This window comes from Alligator mississippiensis, chromosome 1 (assembly GCF_030867095.1).
Source record: "Alligator mississippiensis isolate rAllMis1 chromosome 1, rAllMis1, whole genome shotgun sequence".
In the NCBI taxonomy this organism is placed as follows: Eukaryota; Metazoa; Chordata; order Crocodylia; family Alligatoridae; genus Alligator; species Alligator mississippiensis.
Window position 1 is genome coordinate 336,511,521 of NC_081824.1, and position 20,877 is coordinate 336,532,397.

The 20,877-nt window shown below is 42.9% G+C and overlaps 1 protein-coding gene across 7 annotated transcripts in view; it reads left to right on the top strand.

Annotated features, from left to right (window-relative positions):
• The first annotated feature begins 3,803 nt into the window (after nt 1-3,803).
• Nucleotides 3,804-20,877, top strand: part of ASMTL (acetylserotonin O-methyltransferase like) — a 54,406-nt gene continuing 37,332 nt past the window's right edge. The window contains exons 1-6 of one of the 7 annotated variants that reach the window (XM_059720941.1): nt 3,804-3,876; nt 5,277-5,355; nt 11,126-11,257; nt 13,056-13,103; nt 13,688-13,752; nt 17,925-17,986. In XM_059720941.1, the coding sequence (XP_059576924.1) occupies nt 11,249-11,257; nt 13,056-13,103; nt 13,688-13,752; nt 17,925-17,986 (184 nt within the window). In that variant the 5' untranslated portion in view covers nt 3,804-3,876; nt 5,277-5,355; nt 11,126-11,248. Of the gene's footprint in view, nt 3,877-5,276; nt 5,356-7,219; nt 7,452-9,307; nt 9,353-11,125; nt 11,258-13,055; nt 13,104-13,687; nt 13,753-17,924; nt 17,987-20,877 lie in introns of those variants that run through there. The other 6 variants (XM_019485428.2, XM_019485429.2, XM_019485430.2 and 3 more) reach the window with 6 other exon arrangements.

Genomic DNA, 20,877 nt, shown 5'->3' on the forward strand with positions numbered 1-20,877 from the left:
AACAGAAGCCAGGTAGAGAATGGTCTGTTGGTGATACAAAAGTGGCTTCCACAATTATGAATAAGTGCCAAAAGTGGCACTTTCACAGTTCAGTAAATGTCATTTGGGGATGTAAAGTTAAGTAGGATTCTGCTCCATAAATATGAAGAACAATGATAACAATTCACCAAGTTAATCAAACCAAAAAATACAAATGCAAAAGAGTTACCCCATAGTACAGCAGGAAAATTTGCCAAAAAAATCATTTGCTACAAGTGAAGTAGCAGTCCACTCTGGGCAAAAGGATGTTGTTGTAAGATAAATATCAGGAAAAAAGAAAGGGTGACAACCACGTGAACAGGAAGTGATCAACCTTAAAGTTTATGTGCTTTTATTATGTGCTTCTATGATCAGCAAAGGTGAAATAATGAACAATCCGGTGAAAGAGAACACACAGCCCATGCTGGCTACATGACAGAGAGCCGTGATGTAGCACCCCCTCCCAGCTTCTCGCCTGAGATACTGCAGGTATGTGGCTGCATTTCTCGAATCAAAAATGAATGTCTGTCCAGTTGTTTCTCAATTTAATTTTTGCATCTTAGACTAACCTGCAAAGACTAAAGCAATTTAGCCTCGGGCCTTTTGATTGTCTGTACTTAGCCCATATGATCTCTCTTTCTATTTTAAATGTTCAGGCTTCAAAAAAGACAATGTCAAGAAATCAAAGCAGTTATCTGCATACTAACCAGTGCTGTAAACACAACTGTAGAACAACTTATTCAGATGCTAACTCATCCAATCCTGCAGCTGGTTACACAGACATGCTGATTCTAAACAAGATGGCTGGAGATAGCCACCACCATTTACACTCTGGGAAAGAGGGATTTCCTGCTATTCCTGCAGCACTTCTTCTGATCTAGAGTGGGTTATAACAACAAGGTTTACAGAAAAGAAAAATCTCTGAACCAGCAATTACAGCTTATATTGGATATCCCACTATAGTGACAGAACTGGCTAATTCAAATTAACATTTTGATTCTATAACATTCTATAACATTTAATTTATTCATTTTTGGAGATTTCCTATTTCCAATTTGTCATTAAATACAGTTCTGTTGGACCTGTAATTCCACTCATATGTTATAACCTACTTAAGGTTGCAACTCCAAGTTTGGAAACTATTAAGTGTAAATACTTTTGTGAAGAAATGGTTCATTTAGATTCCTTTGGGCCTAAGATATATTGATCCATACAACATTATTACAAGAATCTCTAAATGTGTGAAACTGCAAATAACTTCACAAAATTCACTTAGGCATCACGCAAAACAAATGTACCTAGTGAAAATGGATCTAGTGAAAGTGATTTTTCTCTAAGATATCTTAATTTTATTCCAAGACTCACCATGACCCCAGGAATTAATCGGAGGCTTGGTTTCTTGCAACTGGATGCAAGTGGTAGCTGGGATGTGTAGCTGAGATTGATGGGAAGGTTTGCTTGTATGAGACAGCCAGGGATGTGGTGTTTGGGGGCAGGAGGAGTTGGAGTTCTCAGGTTTTGGGGTGTTGGTGAATCCTGTCATTTGTTTATTGTCAGCTGCTTTGAGCCTTTTGGAAAGGGCTGGATGTAAATCTCATAAGTAAACTCACTTTTTTAATATTTAACTTCTGTTGAACAATATCAATTTTAACTAGAAGGGAGTGTGAGGTCCCTGGAGCTGATCTGTAAAAAATGGGCTCAGATTGTCTAGAGATAGATTGTCTCTAATACTGGTGTATTCTTAAAACATCCCCATACATTACATAAGGGAAATGTTTACTGTTTTTAAGAATAGTGAGGACACAGCAAATGAGCAAATGCAAGGCTTCAGGGTTCTGTAGGATGTTCTTTAAAAAGTCTGGATTCCTATAATGAAGATTTTTCCATGAAAAACTGAATCTTGTATTTAGCATGTAATATTTCTCCTCTTTAGGAACTTCACTGGAATCCTGCAAGCTTATTGCCCAAGTGCAGGTGGATGGGGAAGGAGCAGGGGGCTTTATAGTTCCGGTGCACAGTAAGTATTAGCACTTGTAGAGACTGTCGCAGGGCACCTTAGTGCCTGCTCCTAAGAGAGGAGAAACTGCCAGGGAGAGAGCCCTGGCAGAACCAAGTGAGCACAGCTGTGGGTTGCCGGAGCAACTAAGCAGAGACAGCTGCCTGTAGGGGGCAGGGCCTGGCCCTTATAAAGCCCAGGGCTGAAGCCAGGCTGGCAGTTCTCTGCCAGTAGCTAGAGAGGTAGGAGCTCCCTTGGCCGAGATATGGGAAGGAGCCTAAGTTGCAAGTACAGCTCATGATAGCCCTGGAGGCTTGAGCTAAGATGAGGAGTTATGGCCAGGCGGCTTGCATTTGTGTTACAGCCTAGGGGCTTGTGGTTTTGCTTTGTGTTTGTATTATTACACCCGGAGGCTTGGGCGAGGCTGTAGGGGTTGGACGAGGCCTCAATTACTCGCACGCCAGTGCGTGAGCAACTGGGGGCGAGGAGCGCGGCCAGTGGGTCGCGGGCGCAACCCGTAAGTTGTGGATGGGGACCGAGACCCCGGATTGCGTGTGGGGGAACATAGACCCTGAAGGCGCAGCTCGCACACCACTGCGCAAGCAGCTGGCGGCGAGGAGCGCGGCCAGTGGGTCGCGGGCGCAACCCGTAAGTTGTGGACGGGGACCGAGACCCCGGATTGCGTGTGGGGGGAACATAGCCCCCGGCCCCAGGAAAGGGGCGGTATTACTGAGTAGCCCAGTGTGGGTGCGGTGAGCCCCCAGAGAGGGGGAACACCCTTGTATGTTGTTGAGTAGCCCAGTGTGGGCGCGGCGAGCCCCAGAGAGGGGGAATGCCATTGTGTTTTATTGAGTAGCCCAGTGTGGGCGCGGCGAGCCCCAGAGAGGGGGAATGCCATTGTGTTTTATTGAGTAGCCCAGTGTGGGTGCGGCGAGCCCCCCAGAGAGGGGGAACGCCCTTGTGTATTATTGAGTAGCCTAGTGTGGGCGCACGGGCATAGTGAGCCCGGCCGCAGGCTAGTGCGGCAATCCCCCTCAGACCAAGGCAGGGCGCTGCGATTGCCCCTGAGAAGACGGGGAGTAGCAGCGCGGGGAGCCAGAGTCAGAGAGGGTATCCGTGCGGTTGGCCCATAGGACCGGAGGCCCGCTAGAGAGTCCCGAAGCGGAACCACACCGGCAGGGGAGGCCCAGAGTGGGCCAGACGAGAGTCCCAGCAAGAGGCTGGGCATGAGAGAGGGAGCCCAGGGTGGGCCACAGTAGAGAGACAGACCGGACAACGTCCTTTACATCCGCGAGGCTTGGGGCGTGGTATCAGGGGAGGTAGGAGCCACGCATAGCCCATAAGGCTAGGACGCTTGGGTAGCGCCCATTGTACGGGGAGACCCACGAGGGGTCCAGGAGCTGACAGGCCCGAGGAAACACAAGGCAGCCTCCCTACTACATATTCGATCAAGACATGGAGGGTGCCCTCGGGCCGGAGTAGCGCGGTGAGAGGGCCTCAAGGAGATCACGGCCCTCCGCGAGGACCCCGCCGTGACAGAGACAGTATATCTGAGTAAAGCAACTTGTCGCAGGGCACCTCGGTGCTCCTGCTCCTAAAGAGGAGAAACTGCCAGGGAGAGAGAGCCCTGGCATGTCATAACGAGCCCAGCTGAGGGTTGCCAGGATAACAAGCGCAGCTGCGGGTTGCTGGAGCAACTAAGGGGAGCCAGCTGCCTGTAGGGGGCAGGGCCTGGCCCTTATAAAGCCCAGGGCTGAAGCCAAGCTGGCAGTTCCCTGCCAGCAGCTGGAGAGGCAGGAGCTCCCTCGGCCGAGAGATGGGTAGAAGCCCGATGGCCAGTACAGCTCATGAGAGCTCCGAAGGTTGGAGTAATGGTGCTAGGTTATAGCCAGGCGGCTTACTTTGTAGTGGCTAGGTGCCATAAGTTTTAGTTGTAGCCAGGAGGCTTGCAGTATGTGTTGTGGTTGTTTATTATACCAGAGGCTTGGGTGAGGCTGTAGGGGTTGGAGGAGGCCTCATAGGGACCCCCATAGGGGTAGGGTGCCCTAGCGCCAGTGAGGGCGCAGTCTAGCGCCAAGAAGGCGCATAATTCTCATAGGTATCCCAGTGGTATGGGAACCCAGCGCTAGGGAAGGCGCAGCTTGTGCGCCAATGAAGGCGCAACTGGTGGCGAGGAGCGCAACCAGTGGGTTGCGGGCGGGGAACAGAGACCCCGGGTTGTGTGCGGGGTACGTAGACCCCAGCCCCAGAGCGGGGCAGCATTGAGATGCCCAAGGTGGGTGCGGCGAGCCCCAGAGAGGGGGAGCGCCATATTAGGAAGCCCAGGACGGGCACAGCAGACGCCAGCAAGGGCATCACTTGCAGGGTGCAGAGACCCCAGCCCCAGGGAGGGGTGATTACTGAGGAGCCCTAGAGCGGGGTGATATTGAGGAGCCCAAGAGGGGCAATATTTAAGAAGCCCAGGACGGGCGTGGTGGACCCGGTGATAGGCCTGCACCGCAGGAAAACCCAGGGCAGGGTGCTGCGGTGGACCCCGATGGAAGGGGTTAGTGGCACAGCACCCCAGGACAGGGGCAAGGTGCTGCAGTTGTCCCTGGCAAAAGGGGATAGCAGCGCGGTGAGCCCGTACCAGAGATGGTGGTAGTGTGGTGGGCCCAAAAGACCGGTGGCCAGAGAGGACGTCCCAGAGGGGACTAGCTTGTTGTAGAGAAGGCCCAAGAGTGGGCATAAGTGTATTGTGACCGGACAACGTCCATCCCATCTGCGAGGCTTGGGGCGTGGTATCATGGGAGGTTGGAGCCACGCATAGCCCATAAGGCTAGGGTGTCTGGGAAGCGCCCATTATATTGGGAGACCCCCAGGGGGTCCGGAAGAACCGCGGGGACAGAGGTCCCGAGTAGCCGTGCCCAAGGAAGACACAAGGCAGCCTCCCTATTACATTTTCCAACAAGACATGGCGGGCGAGAATTAGAGGGTGCCCTTGGGCCCGCCTTGACACGGCGCGAGGGACCTCAAGGAGATCACGGCCCTCCTGAAGGACCCTGCCGTGACACAACTGAAAATTTAAACTGGAGAAATTTATTCTGAATCCATACTGCTGTAGATGAGAGTAGAACTTGATCCTCTCACTTTACAGACGAGGCGGGTGTGAGAACATAGATGAGAAAGCAGGAATATAGAACTAAAATAACAGATCTTAGGATACAAGATAAACCTCTGCAGTTCAGAGCTCCAATTCTTACTCTGTTTTTTAAAAATACAGTAGGCATTTGAAAAAGTCAACAGTTTCATAACTAACCTTGGACAAGCTAAACTTTGACCAGCTCAGCCAGCCTAGACAGGTACTTTTCTGATAACTACTAGTGTCATTGTTCTTCATCTCAGTCAACTCATGGAGACTTATACTTATTCCTCTAACTTCTGAAAATTTGCCATTGAGTGGTTTATAATGATTACCTGTCACATCACCTCCTGTGTTAGCTTACTTGTGATATTGCTTGGCTTGTTCACAAAGAATTTTTTGAACTTTGCTACTTGTAGACCTTCGTAAGTAACTTAGCAGCTAGGTAGATTAACGGGGGGGGGGGGGGGGGGGCTTTAAAATGTTTTTATTTGTTACTTTTTGCATTCGTAGTGCACTTAAATATACAACCCTTTTCTGGACAAAATATGTCAAAGTAGCACAAAAAAGGTTAGAAGCTATGCCCTTTTTCAAAATTAAAGCAATAGACAAAACATAATAAAGGCAAAATTCCTCCTGATTTTCACCTAAAGGAACCTCTGTAAACTATCTGTTTTTGTTACCAGAGAAATTATAGTCTTTCAGTTACCTTCTCTATTTGTATGAGGTGTCTGCATTTTTATGAGACAGACTTCCAGAATGCATAGGAACTCAACTACCTGCATGATTTTTTTTTTTGTTTGTTTGTTTTTTAAAGCAAAAAAAATCCTACTGCAAATCAAGAGGATAGATGACAAACAGGAGTAGACAAAGGGGGGGGGGAAATTGCTTGCCTTATTTGAGGGGTGTCAAAAATGTGGTTTGAGGGCCAGATTCAGCCCGCAGAGCCCCATTGCCCAGACTCTAGCACTACCCGAGTCTCAGCAGACCCACATGCCACCAGACCAACCCTATGCACTGGGCCTAGGACATGCACTGTACACGGCACCCACCGCAGCTGTGGTACAGGCAGCACCCACTGTGGGACCCATGCTGCTACTGTTATGCCAGTACATCTCAGCATCAACTTAGACTTCTGTGAGTTGTTAGAAAACTCAAGCTCCTGACAGTTCTTAATTCCTTCATGCGAACCCACAACTGCCAACTGAAATATACTGTGAATATATTTCTGCAAAGTCTCTTTGAAACATCATCGTCATTAGTTGGAGGTATACGGAGAGGTGTTGCACTTTGCACCCTTGTGCAGGTAATGGTGGTTTCTGCCCCACAACTTTAAGCTCTCGCAAGAGTTGTGTTAATTTAGGCTATCTCAGTGTAAAAGCATTCGCCTATCTCAAATGTCTCCCTGAACCTTAAAATCTCTGAATTAATTAAATTATTTTATAAGAATAATTTGGCTCATTGTCGTGGGATGACCTGTTAGTAATTATCAACAGCTCAGAGGTGAGGTCACAGACTGGCCTACAAGGAATTATAGATAATAATATCTAGAACACCTCATTCAAAATGTCTGTCTCATTCCTGTAAAGAAAAATGGTTATACATTTGCACACTTCTCATTTTTTTTTCTGTATGTCTAAACACTATACAAGGCATTTGCACAGTGTGTTGTGGGGATTTTTTTTTTAAATGCATCATTTCCCTGCTTATTTCTGCAGGTTATCTCATGTTTCTAAAGAATTTCTACCGAGGTGTATCTATATGGACTATGATAACTTCCCACAGTTGTCTGCAAACAGGCAAGGCATTTGGGCTAGGTACTGAAGAAGGTTAATATTCTCCAGCTGTTGAAAATCCATGCCAATGTATTTGGAGGATTTAGATGGGAGGGAGAGTGTATATGTGTATATGAAATGTGTGTGTGTGTGTGTGTGTGTGTGTGTGTGTGTGTGTGAGAAAGGTAGATGTCTATCTCTCTCTCACACACACACACACACACACACACACACACACACACACACACACACACGTAAATACGTGCAGCACGCGCTGATGCAGGCAGCGAGCGCGTGTAGGGCTGCACAGCGCGTGCGCATGCGGGCAGTCAGGCGCCGCGGGAGTCTGGGGCGGAGTAGCCGCAGCCGGGGGGACTCATCCCGGCGCCGTATAAACGCGCTCAGCCCCCGCGTTGCCTAGCTTGGCCCGTCCGGCCAGTTGGCGGGCATGGCGCTGAAGCCGGTGCTGGGGAAGCTGGGCAGCAAGCGGGTGGTGCTGGCCAGCGCCTCCCCCCGCCGGCAGGAGATCCTCTGCAACGTGGTGAGTGCCCCCTGCCCGGCAGCTGGCAACCCCCCCCCCCCGTCCACGTTGTTGTCCTTTAAAGGAGGATCCGTTTTCAAAGTTGGTTGCTGACCCTTTCGTGTATATTCTCGCGGCCCGCTTCTGGGGTTGGGAAATGCAGTAAGCTGCGGCCTGCTCTCGCCCAGCAGCACAAGCTGGGTACGCCGGGTCCGAGCGAAATCTGCCGGGAGCGGTGTCACTTCGAGGACTTAAGGCCAGTTCCCAACGTCCAGGTGCAAGGCGGTCCAGGGGTGAAGAGCTGCCTGAAACTCGTGTGCGACAAGGCCCTAGCACAACGCTTATTTTTCTCCAGTTAAAAAGAAGCTAGAAGCTTTATTAATCGGCTGTGGGACTGGGTTTGCATGGAAGCCACAACCATTCTGCCTTCATTGGGATTGCTTATAACCAGTCTGCAGCGCTGTGAAATAAGAGCTGTGTGGCCTGGAGAGGCTAGCAGACAGCAGAGCTGCAAAAGAAAGGCTAGCTTGACTAGGCATACACCCAGACCCTGAAACAGGAGAAAGAGGCCTTAACTGTTAGGGTTACCATATATCCAGGTTTTCCAGGGCATGTCCTCTTTTTTGGGCCCCCTCTCCTCATGTCTAGGAGGGTTTTTATAATGTGGGCAAATGTCCTGTGTTTTTTGCTTTGCCTCCACTTTTCCTGGGCATGAGCAGCTTGGATGCCTGGGACTGGGTGCAGTGGGCAAGGTGCTGGCTTCCCCCCCACTCCCCCAGCCCTGGTGTCCTCTTTTTATCCTGGAAATATGATAACCTAACACCTGTGGAAGAGTTTAGAAGGGATCAGGTAGATGGTTATGAGGCATGAAGTGAAGTAGCTCCCTCGGCTCTATTGGTCTAGAAATGCTGCTGCTACTACCAGGTTTTAAACTTTGGGTGGAGCAGAAATGGGAGGGAGGTGCAAGTGTATTGCTCTTCCTTTCTCCCTGCCCCCCCCCCAAATCTGCCCTTGGGTGTCCCAGTGCTCCTACTGGGACTTAAAGCTGCAAGTTCCAGGCTAGAGGGTCTGTTGCTCCTCTGCTTAGTGTCAGGAAGGCATTTTACCCTGTGGTCAGAATGGTAAGGACTGTGAGGGCTTTTTGATTTTATAGCCAGGGAGTAGCTCTCCACCTGAGATCTCTTGACAACCTTTTACAGAAGCAGGATGCTGTATTCTTCCTGCTTTTACCTGTGGCTGGTTACATTACTGTCTTGCAATGTTGTTTCAGGGTTGATGGTAGTTTTTTTTGTTTGTTTGTTTTTTGTTTGTTTGTTTTTTTTAAAGGCATTTCAATTATGGATCTATATAGGATGGTTTAGATAGGGATGATCCTGCCTCAAGCAGGGGTGTGGAGTGGAATTTAGATGACCTCCTGGAGGTCCTTGCCAGCTAAACCTCTCTGTGATCCTATCAGGAAGGAAGCTCTGGGAATTGTGCAGGTCTGGGGTTCTCGGGGCCCAAAGTGCAACATATGGAGCCTGTTGGGTCAAGGGAGCAGGTGCATTATCAGCAGGACAGTCTTGATCTGAGCTGCCAGGCCAGAGGGGAGAGGGATCTTCTGAGCCAGTCACTTGTATAACCTGTAGTCGGTGAAATGTGTGAAGGTAGAAAATAAGATGCCAGGTCCATAATAGGTGGTAATGACTGACTGGACCCATTAGTTAGTGTTAATGGGTAGATTTATGATTCTTTGCACTTAAAGATGTGACACAGTAAACTAGTTTTGTATTGCTATGGGTTGGAATCCCGGGGCTGGGGTGAGGGGGGAACCCTTTTCATGTTAGTTATACAGTGCTGTAGTACTTACTCTCATTTTCATATTTGAACCCATCAAGCATCCTGGTGAGCACATCGTGATTGCTGCTGTAACCTGCGAGATGGTAGGCAAGAAGAAACATTAATTGCTGGTCTAGTTTTACATTTTTAGGAGTGTATATGTCAACACTTCCAATAAATATATGCTTTTCCTCAGTCCTTTTGGGGGGAGGGTGTGTTTTAATGTGGTTGGTTTTTGTGGGTTTTTATGCCCCTGCCCCTCAATCATCTCTTCTCTAAAACCAAGTTTCTCTCTCCAACCTTGTTTTGCTCTTTGCTATCTATTTGATAATGTATCCCATACGCTTATTAACCTTTGGGTAATACAGCAAAATAGATGAATGAATGAAAGGACCAGTCATATAGTCTTGTCACTGCTGGAATAATTACTGTTGCAAAATAGTGCAAGTCCCAGACTTGCTGAAACAATACTTTTATAATTTAATAGGATATGGTGGTTAACGATTCTTTAGTGTGTTAAGGATTTATGCCTCTGGTGCTAAAGATACTCTTATTGCCTCTGGGGATCACCTGAAAATGAATGCGACTTCAGGTGAAGTGTCATAAGTAATAATTAAGAAAGACAATCCACCACAGTTTATATTACTTTTTTTTTAAAGTAGTCTCAAAGTACATAGTACTTTGAAAAACACACTGAAGCAGCAGCCTTTATGGTGTAAAAGGAACAAATAGAGACTCATTGGGAAGACCCTGAGTTAGGGAGGTTACATGGGATACATGCATTTGTAAACTGCTGTATCCATCTAAGCAAGATGGCTCATTAGTATACTTGGTGGAAGAAATGCTGGAATGTACATTATACATGGGGATGAAAAGGGATATGAGAGTAAGTTAGGAAGAAATGGATGAACTGAAGTAGTGACAGAATTGGTACATACAATGATTTAAGTCTCTTGAGTGCAGTCTTGCTTCTACTGAAGTCATTAGTAAAACAAGATTAAATCTTGCCTCAAAGCTACAGACTCAAGGAAGAAACTTGTGAAGGGGAGCAGGTTGCTGTGATAAAGCTACATGTATGTGATCTAGTTATTATGAATGTTTGCTATATTTTGGATCCCCGTTTCCATTAAAGGATGTACTATAAAACTTGTGTAAAAATACCTTTTGCACAGATGAATACATGAGGCTAAAGAAATGCTCAATAAAGGCCATAAAACAGATGTAATTTAATTGGAAAGAACACAAATCTTATACAGGTAGATGTCAGAAGATCCTACCAGAAGAGGTATTTTGTGCATATGCTTAAATAAATAGGTGATAGAAGTAAAAAGACTGCATGCACACCAAATGTAAAGCTGAATGCTTTCCTGGGTGGTATTTCTTGACTTTTATATGAAGCTGTTTGCTTATTGAAAGTTTAATTTACAACGGTGTTACTGACTATTGCTGACGCAATGGACATTGCTTATAAAATAAGAAAAAATAAACAAACCATTCTGCTGACTTAAAGAGTAAAACTTACAATGTTTGTATTGGACTGTGAAATTCTCAGTAGATTTGTAGTAGTAAAGAAAAACTAGTAATAATATTTTTTTTTTTAAATGTATCTGTATTTTTAAAGATGCTTGGCAATCTATAGTTGACCTTTAACATGGTAAACCAGAAGGCTTTCTGTACTATTTCTCAGGTAAATTTATTTTAGCTTCTATGCAGCTCTCTCTTACTATTAATACTTCTTGATTAAGTACTACTTTAAACAACAACAAAACGAAGCAAAAACCATATTTATTCCACCCATTAAATTTCTTGCTTTTGCAGGTTCCCTCTAATATACTGGAGTGAGGCTCACTGTTCTATTTTTACTTTCTATCATGTAGGGCCTCCGATTTGAGGTGGTTCCATCGTGGTTTAAAGAGACACTTGAGAAGTCATCTTTTGCAACCCCTTATAAGTATGCAATAGAAACAGCAAAGCAGAAGGCACTTGAAGTGGCAAATAGAATGCATGTAGTAAGTCATTTATTTCAGTAATCAACTTTTGTGAGGTGGGTGTTGTAGCTATTATTAAATTGAATACATTGATAAGTTCAGAGCAAAGCGCACTTGACTCATTTTAAGGTGGACTGATATTTTTCCTGCATGTAGCTGCTGACAATTACTACCTGAAATAGATTGGTCTTTGCAGGAGGAAATGCAATGCCTTCAGCTTGTAGAGTGTCTGCTGCTGTTTTTGCAGAGGTGTAATTGTCCGTTCTTTTCAAGAGCCTACGACCAATTGGTTTAAGTTTTAAAACCATCAGATTGTGTGGTGGTCTCTTTCAGGTACTTGATGATTAGAGATGCAGTTTCATTTAGGTCCCACAGAAGACATGTTGACAATATACCTAGTTCCTCAGTGTCTTGAAATATTGAATAAGAGATGTAACAAGAGTGAGCAGTCTAAGCCTTCATAAATGAAGGGGAAAAACTAACATTTGCCCTCCCTTCTCACAACAGTGAGCAAAGACACCTTGGTCTATCCCTCTGTAAACTTCCATAGTGAAGGCAACAACACCCTGGGATGGCATTGCTATGGATATTTGATTTGATCCATTACCCTGTAATATGATCAGCCAGCAAATGTGGCTATTTCTGTGCCATGACCTAGTCTGAAGTCCAGCTAATTGGAAAACCTGATTACAGAACGTCATATCCTGCTGGACTTGGCAACATATCCTTGATGACCTTTATCCTGGAAGATAGGAATAGTGGTTCATTGACCCTTTTGGAGGGGGTCAACTTGGGGATGCTGAAAACTTTAAATAAACCCTGTTGCCAAATTACATGGTTTCTCAGAGCAAATATTGCAATATCTCCATGGTAAACGGTTACTCAGATAGTACTTGTTTATGTCTCATTCTTTTTGGGTGATCTGTATGCTGTGTTAGCAGATAGTGGACTTTTAATTGCAAAATTTCTAGTTAAAACTTGCAAAATTTTAAAATACTACTGCTGCTTTATATTAAACCATAGTTACTATTTTCCAGACTTGGCTGTATTCTTCCTAGCAGATATATTCTTTATTTCTACTTTAATAGTTAGTCTAGATCCTCTTCATTTTATAAAAGCAAGCTGTTTTAAACAGTATATTATATCTAGAGTTGTGTCCATCTCAAATAAGTAAATGCAAGTCCTAGCTATGTTTAGCCTTAATCTGGCAAATCATAGGGCTAGTATTTGAATTAACAAAATGAAGTATAGGAAAGCAAAACAGAACTGGACTACAAAAACAGCTTGCAGTTCAAGAGAGGGAAAGAAGAAGGGGTGGGGAGGAACCTATAGCTCCAGACTTCTGTTTGTTGTGAGTTTTTTATATTTAAATTTGGGTGACTGAGCATTGTGCTAGTGATATGTACCTAATCGACAATTCTGGTTTCAAACATGACTGGAATTGTGAGGACCCCAACTTTTACTCTCTTAGTGACTTGCAGTCTACTTGGCTTACGGAAAAAAATATTTGATTTTTCTACTGCCCATCCTGAAACTCCACATGAGCCCCGAGGCTCAAATTGAGCACTTTGCTTTATGTACTTCTTGCCAATAACTTCCTGTAGGTAAAATACTGGTCTTGGTTACACCTGTCCAGACCTCCTCCATAGAAAAATGCTTGCACATCTGTAAATAATGTGGGAGAGTAAACCACTGGTCCTTCTCATGGATGGTATATGAATCACTATCTTTAACGCAGTTTTACGTTGTGGATTTGCAATCCTTTTTTTTTTGTTTGTTTTTGTTTGTTTTTAGAAATATTTTCTCTCTACCTTTCTAGAAACACCTTAGAACTCCAGATATTGTCATAGGAGCAGACACTATTGTGGTAAGAATTCTGTTTTGTTTTTTTTTTCCCACTTGTGGTGCACATGAATGACTCAAAACTCAATTTTTCCTTCCCTTCTCTTCCAGTTTTACATTATCTTTCTTGTATACTTTCTAATACCAAGTGACAGAGTAGGTCCCCACCTGAATTTTTTTTGAGACTTCTATTCCATAATCCATATTGAGCACTGTATTTGGGGAGAGGCACTTGGTTATGAGACTGTTGTGTACATAGGGAAATGAGGATGATGCTCAGTGTCCTGTGGTGGCTGTCTAGCAGTGCCATTTAAGTGGCACTTTTTTTCTTTTACTGGTTGCCTCAGGAGGCAGGACAATATCAGTAGAGGCTAAATTATCCTCTCACCCTTACAGATCTAACTGCCAGAAGAAGGAAAATAAGCTTGCACTGATATCCACTTTATATTTTCAAAAAAGGGGGAGGGTCAGGGGGGCTTACTTCTCCAAGGTTTGTTGACAAGTTTTTAGTTGGCTGATATTGCTTAGAGGGCTGGGTAATGCCATGGAATTAAACCTGTTTAAGCACAGTTTCAGCAGAGAGGGAGAACTTTTGTCTTTCCATTTCAGACTGTTGATGAACACATTCTGGAGAAACCAGTTGATAAACAAGATGCATACAGGATGCTGTCAAGGTTTGTAGCTTTCAATAGGCTGTTAAATGAGTTGGGCTATTCAAAATAATGCTTTGAAAAGCAGTTGTAGATGTGCAGATTCTCTAAACTCATGCATGCAGATATGTAATACTTACCACTTGCATTATCACAAAGTATTAATATGTTAAAGGAGGTTTTTTGAGTTATGGTGTATATAGTGATCATTATTTTGACCCTCCTAACTGACCTTTCAAAATCTCAACTAGTGTAGTTTCTTCCTGTCTTTACTGTTCTCCTACTCTATTATAAGCTCTTAAAATGAAGCAGATGTTTAGTTGTTTGACCCTTGCTTTCTCTTGGATACAGAGTTGGTGTTTGTGAGGAATTTGGAGAAAGCTAATCAGGAACTTGTATTCTTCTGTATATTGGCAAAATCTCTGATTTGAAACGTTCTGTATTTTTATTATACTTTAGCCAAGAGCAATTTTTTTTTTTTCTCTTTGGCTTACCTTGTTATACTTTATTCCTCTCAATTCTTGGAATCTTTCCAGTAATCTCGGGCCTCCATTCATCTCCGTGGAACACTTTGATCCCTTAAGTTTTAACAATGCCATGCACTCCATTTTGGAGCCTCTTTCTCTTGCATTTACAAGCTGTTTCATTAAAAAGTTTGTTGCCATTTTCAGTGGTGGCCTTGGGGGAGAGCAAACTGTGGGACTGCCCAGGGCCCCCACATTTTAGGGGGCCCTAAAATTTTGCAACAAATGCCTGACTTGCTTGTAGGTCATCAAAATTAAAGCCTCTAAGGGGTCCCAAATGACTCTTGCCCAGGGCCCCAACACCCCTAAGGCCACCACTACCACTTTTAAGCACTAATTACACAGTCCCGGAAGCTGTGATAAGCTAAGACGGTAGTTATTATTTGATCTCTCTCTAATGTTGGCTTGTTTATCCTGTTCTGATGCTTAAAGGAGAATTCAGATTTGTACTTTATCTGAAGAAAACCACTTTGCCTTGCATGAAAACTTGGTGTGCTTTTATTTTGGAGGGCTTGCACAAAATATACCATAACAAACATCTAACACTTCTATGCTGCTTGTCAACAGTGAGACGGTTATGATTTATGTAACTTTATTATATCAATATTCTGTTTTATGAAAAAATCATAAATGTATTACAACAGAGAATATTAAACTTGGGCATAATTGGATAATAGTAATGTGATACTAAATTAAGTAGGAGGCGTATATAAGAAGATAAAGGTCATGTTCTTTAAGATGTTTCATTCTCCCATTTCTAAAACAAAAGAAATATTTCTGTCTTAAAGAATGATGGGTGGTGACTTCTGTTGTGTGGCAAACTGACTTAGTGCACCTGATTCATCTGATCACTTTCAATAAATTGGGAACCAAATCACTAGACAATACAAGGTGTAGGGCTTTGGGTATTCTTTACTCTGTAGTACTATATTATTTTGTTTGGATGAGATTATTTTGTAGTTTCTCCACTTGGTGGTGCTCTATCAAATAACATGTTGGTCAAAGGGGAGGATGAAGAGTAGAAAGTGATGTAAGCAGGAAATTGGATGCCAGCTAGACTCTTTCATGATTTTCAGATGATAAGTGCATCCCCACTAATACATACTGTTTTCTTAAATAATGCCAAATCTGTTTGGAAATTGTCAGAAAACAGTTATAATGCTTAAACCCAAAACAAAACCAATTCCTCTTCCTCCCCCCTCGCCTCCCCCCCCCCCCCAGTGGATTTTACAAAATCTTTTGTGTATCAGAATTGGATTATCTCTGATTTACATTACTGTCACCCCAAACCATCTTTTAAAAAACATAGATATTCAGTCAGTATACTTGAAACTTTAGTTCCAGTTAATCCCTTCTAGGATTAATATTCTCCCAGTATTATTAATACAAATTCTTGTTTGGTGTGTGTAAACTAACCATCATGATCAGTCATACAGACTTTTAAAGGGCCAGTTGCAGATTTTCTTACATGGAGTAATACTTTATTTTTCAAGTAATCTCATTGACTTTAACACCACTCATTGTAATATTTTGGGGTTTTTTTTTTGTTTTTAATAAGTGTGTCAAAGATGATCTTAAAGTATTCCATATTTGTTTTTCTAATATTGCATTATTAGTATACATTTTTGTTTTTTATCTATGGAGTGTAGCCGTAATGATTAGCTACTTGTTTTAAGTTTATTGGCAGTTGTGTAAGTATATGCTCAGTGTTCCCTGAGAAACGTCTATCAGTTGTTGTTTTATAGTAAAAGGATTTTATTCTCCAGAACAAGTTTGGCTTTGCATACTGCCCTGCCACCAACTCAAGCCTAATTTTAAAAGCATCGCCCCCTAGCAATGAGTGAAGATATTTGTATCCCAGTTACGTTTTGGGGGTCCATGAAGTTTCACAAATATTTTGTTGTACACATGCTGTATCTGTATTCTTGTTGGAAAGAACATGTTATGTTGTATCTACTTACTTCGCCTATCACTGTGTAGATTGTTATGTGGTTTATGTACGTCTTCATAGTTTTGGACATGGTTTAACCAAAGAACTTGAGGAACTTAAGGATGTATATTTAAAGATGATTGCTCCTCCTGGATACAGGCAGAAGGAGACATTACTGAGTTGGCACTCAAGGCGTTGTCTACCTGTAATGGGAAAATCAACTCCTCCATATGAAAGGCATCTGAGGGAGATGTGCCATTACAACTGGAGGAATACCAGATGTCTCAAAGACCAGATGCTTCTGATGACTCATAAGCAACTAGTATAATGTTAGGGGCTGTCCTGGAGGTTCTTTACAGTCTAGTAGGAGAGAATCATGGGCTTTTTGATCCCAGGCTTTGAGGTTTAGTAGTTCCAGGAGCCAGGGCTGGCAGAATCACTAGCTGAATGCCAGAAATACTCCTTGGATAACTTTCTTCTGTGTGTAATAAATCTTTCTGTTCTTTTGTCTCTTTACTGACTGCTTATGGAAAGAGTATTTTCAGATGATTCACACTAGCTCTTTATATGTAAAGGGGGACCTAACATTTCTTTCACAATCTGGAGCTGTCAGACTCCTTACTGTGGCTGTGGGGTCTAGTATAAGGGCAGTGGAACAGATGCTTTTTGGGGTAAGGAGTTATTCCAGGGCAACCTCGGTCTGTTCCTTGGTACAAGAGGCAGTACACTGGGAGAAACATGAGGTTCTGGGGTTCCCCACAAATAAATTTCTGACTTTTTAGTGGTAACCTGCTGTCAGTAGGCTGACTTGAAATATGTGGGAATACTCACTCATGTAGAAGGGTATGTACTACTTGGCACAAAAAAAGATTGTATAACCTAGGTTACAGAAATTATAACGTGGGTTTTTTCTGTTTGGTGGGATGGTTGCATCTCTTCTGGCATTGTAAACACTGACATCACCAGCTATTTAACCCCTGAAGAGCCAGCAGGCATTTATCCCTTTGAGACGCTGCTTGTGGGGATGCACCCAGGAATGTGTGGTATGTGACACCTCAGAGCCTTTTGAGGCACTGTGAAATGCACATGGTGCATGTTTGCCCTTCTGCATATTTGTAGCACAATGGCAAAATTTGGATACTGGGAATTCCTGGCATTTAAAAAACCCATGCCAGAAAAAAAGCAGGATGGTGCATGTGGCTGCAGCGTGCACCACCCAAAACCAGAGCCTGGACAGACAGAACTATGATCTGGCTGCCAGCTGGGCTTTGAGTACCCAGATTGCTGCAGTTGTGGGAGGCCCCCAGGACCCTAGGTAAGGCTGCTGGGGCCAGCTCATGTGCTGACCCCAGCCTCCTGTTCACCCCCGGGCAACTCTTCACATACCAGTGTGTGCTTGCAGGGTTGTTTTCTGGGGACAAGTAGTGGCACTGCTACGTGTCCCTGGGGAAATACATGTTCCTGCTTGTGGGGACATACCCTGTGTGTTGGATTTGGAAGGTTCCAAAAACCTTCCATAGTGGGATTTTTTTTAATCCTTTTTGAGGGGAGAAGGAGGTATGAATCCAAGCCCTGTGTAATCTGTATAGGAAATCATAGAGCTGTTCAATGTTTTCCAGGCCTTGCTTATTTCACCGGGCAACAGACTTTGGTATAAGTAATGCATCTCTGTATTAAGACTTTTGCAGATGACAGATTTCATAAAGTTATTGCCTGAATTGTATTTTTTTTCCTCCTTGCAGGCTGAGTGGGAAGGAACACAGTGTCTTTACAGGAGTGGCTATTGTTCATTGCAACAGTAAAGGTAATTGCAGAGTAGAGATACACTTTATGAAAGTCCAAGTATTTTGTAGGCATTCATAGTCTAAATGGGAGGTTGGAGTCTTTTGGTAGAGGGTCTGTTTCTGCTTCCCTTGTGTCAGTTGATTAAATAAGCAACCCCACTAAAACACAAACTTTCCGATGACTCTGAAACTCATGCTAAGCTTGGGCCTACTCTCAAACGTTAAAATACAGAATAATGCTAACTGCATATTGCAAGAGGATGTGAGTTCATGGCTAGGCCATCTAAGAAGGAATAATGAAATATCTCTTCCAGCTTTTCTTGCTATATTCAGAATGATTTCAAGCAGACTCTTAGTTGTCTGGTGTGTAACCGTATGAAATGTCTGTCCTTGATCAATTAGTATGGTAAATTTCCTAACTCGTGTTTATGTACAGAAAGAGACATTCTCCATATGTAATAGATGTCTCCCTCCTGATTTTTAGTATGTTTTCCTGGCTGTTAATCAGTTTCTTGATACGTTTCAAACCGCATAACCTCTTCTTACCGAAGAAGGTAACTCATTCTCATTAAAAATTTCTGATAACCAGTAATGAGCAGGTTTTTTTCCTGTCAATTACTGCTTGGGACTCTCTCTTGATTTATACAACTAAAGAATGTTTTGAAGATGCTAAACTAAAAGTATAAAAAGGCAGTAAAACAGCATGTGCTCTTCAAGAGTGAGAAATCTCTCTGATACCAGTTGCTGATGCGCCCGACTTACCGTAGAAGTTGAAGAGAAACAAACCGCCTCTTTGTTGCCTGTTTGGTGAGAAATCATCACCTTGTAGCTAATTACTGGACTTTGATTTGGTTTAGGCTCACTTAACTTGATTTTAAATACTTGTAGTAAATAAAGCCTTTCTGTCACTCATCGAATGAGGTGTCGTGTCAATCGCTGGACTAGTCCAGAATCCTAGGTTTTTATTGCTAACACTTGGTACATTTTGCACAGTTTTCATCAAAGGAGTATGAGGCACAGTAGTCACTTTAGTGTTGCTGAATGTACAAGAATATCTCTTCACTGTTGTGGGTATTGGATTAGATTTGGGAGTGTGATCCTGTAGAACATATGAAAGGTGGTAGAATCTGGCCCATAGCTAATTTCTTGTTTGTGTTTGTTTGGCTTATTATGAGACTTGTGGTTCCATAGAGTAGACATAACATGAAGATTATCTAGTTTTTTTTTTCACTACTTAAGTGTTAGAATTAATAGAAATGGTTTTTCTTTTTTAATAGTAGTTTTTCTTTTTAATAGTAGTCCTTTTTAAATAAGTCTGCTTGGGTGCTAGATTAAATAAAAGGCAGTGTATTAAGCCATTAATTCTGTAAGACTGGAATGGGACCATATTGTGCTTAACATCACAGTAAAGTAAGTAAAAAAAAAAAAAAACCACAAAAAAACAAAAAAACAAAAAAAAATGATCAATAAGGGATTCTCTCTTTTTTTTTTTTATATATATTGTTCTGTGTTGTATTGTTCCATGGCTTGATTTCTTCTCCTCCCTCACCTTGGTTGCAACTCGGTCTAAAAATTTGAGAAGGTCGTTCACTAGTGAAACTCCCTTTATGAGGATCAGATCACTGCATTTTGACCAAATATGTTGTTCTTTCTCTCTCTTTATAGATTCTGTATAACACTTAAGGAAGTTTTTTGTCATCCGTCCCCCCCCCCTCCCCCCCGGTAGAATGAATGTGGTGGTTTTTGGGGTTTGGTTTTTTTAATCTTCAAAAACAAAAAAAAACCCAAGTTTGTCCGTAGGCCAGTGCTCTTATGAATATAATGTGCAGATGCAGGAAAGAGTGCTGTCTAACAACATACCACAAACTTAGAAGGGATTACTACAAACAGTATAAAATACTAGTAATGACTGTCTATGTAAGGAAGACTAGTCCTGTAATATTGAGGGCATTACATTAGATTCATTAAAAATATGAATTCATAAGTCACAGTAGAATGTAATTAAAATATTGTATACTCAAATGAATATACTTCCCAAAATATTAAAGCCGACAAGATCCTTTTACAGCATTGTAGTTTTTCAGTTCATGGGTCATTAGAAGCCTAGTTATTGAATTGTTATCTTTAAACAGCAGTCAAATTTTTTAAGTGTATATTCTGTTTGTATGTTATCAATACTATATAAATACCTGCGCAGTATTTATTTTAACCAGATGGTTACAAACAAACAAGGGTGCTTTCTGGGAAATGTTTTTAAATTTTTCATTACTCACTACAGCCTTAGATAAAATTCCTCACTTTGATTCATGCTGCAGTTCTCTTGTATATTTTGCCTAAGGAACTTCTGCTGCTACCAGAATGCTAGCTGGAGTTCTGCACTGCAAATGAAAGGAAGATATTGATGTGGTAAGGGAAGGAAAGGAAATCAATATGCCCTAAGAAATAAAAACCTGGTTTGATACCAGTATATGTAAGACTTGTAGGCTCTCTCAGACAAAAAAACAACAACGCCACCCCCCTCATCCAGCTCTACAAACCAGCCTGAGGCAAGGTTTAAAAGGGGGGAGGGGATGTTACATTTTTAAAAGGAAGCAATTGGGCAGTGGGGACTACTGGATGACGAATTGCTTTTATGCAGCTGTTGTATGCACATGCACATAGCTGCAGTTATATAGCACCCTCTTGGATATAATGGGTCTTTGATGACATCTGTGGTGTTAGAGGGTGGTTGCTGTACAGGTTTCCCTTGCTTTATGCAGGTTCTTCATGTGCGAATTTGCTCTTACGCGATGACCCTCTTGATACTAAAATTTATGTGGGGTAAATTCACTCTTATGCAATCAGTGTTGTGAAAACCCGCAGACAGCTACTTCGTGGTGCATTGTGGAAGTGACACGCACCAAAGTAGTCT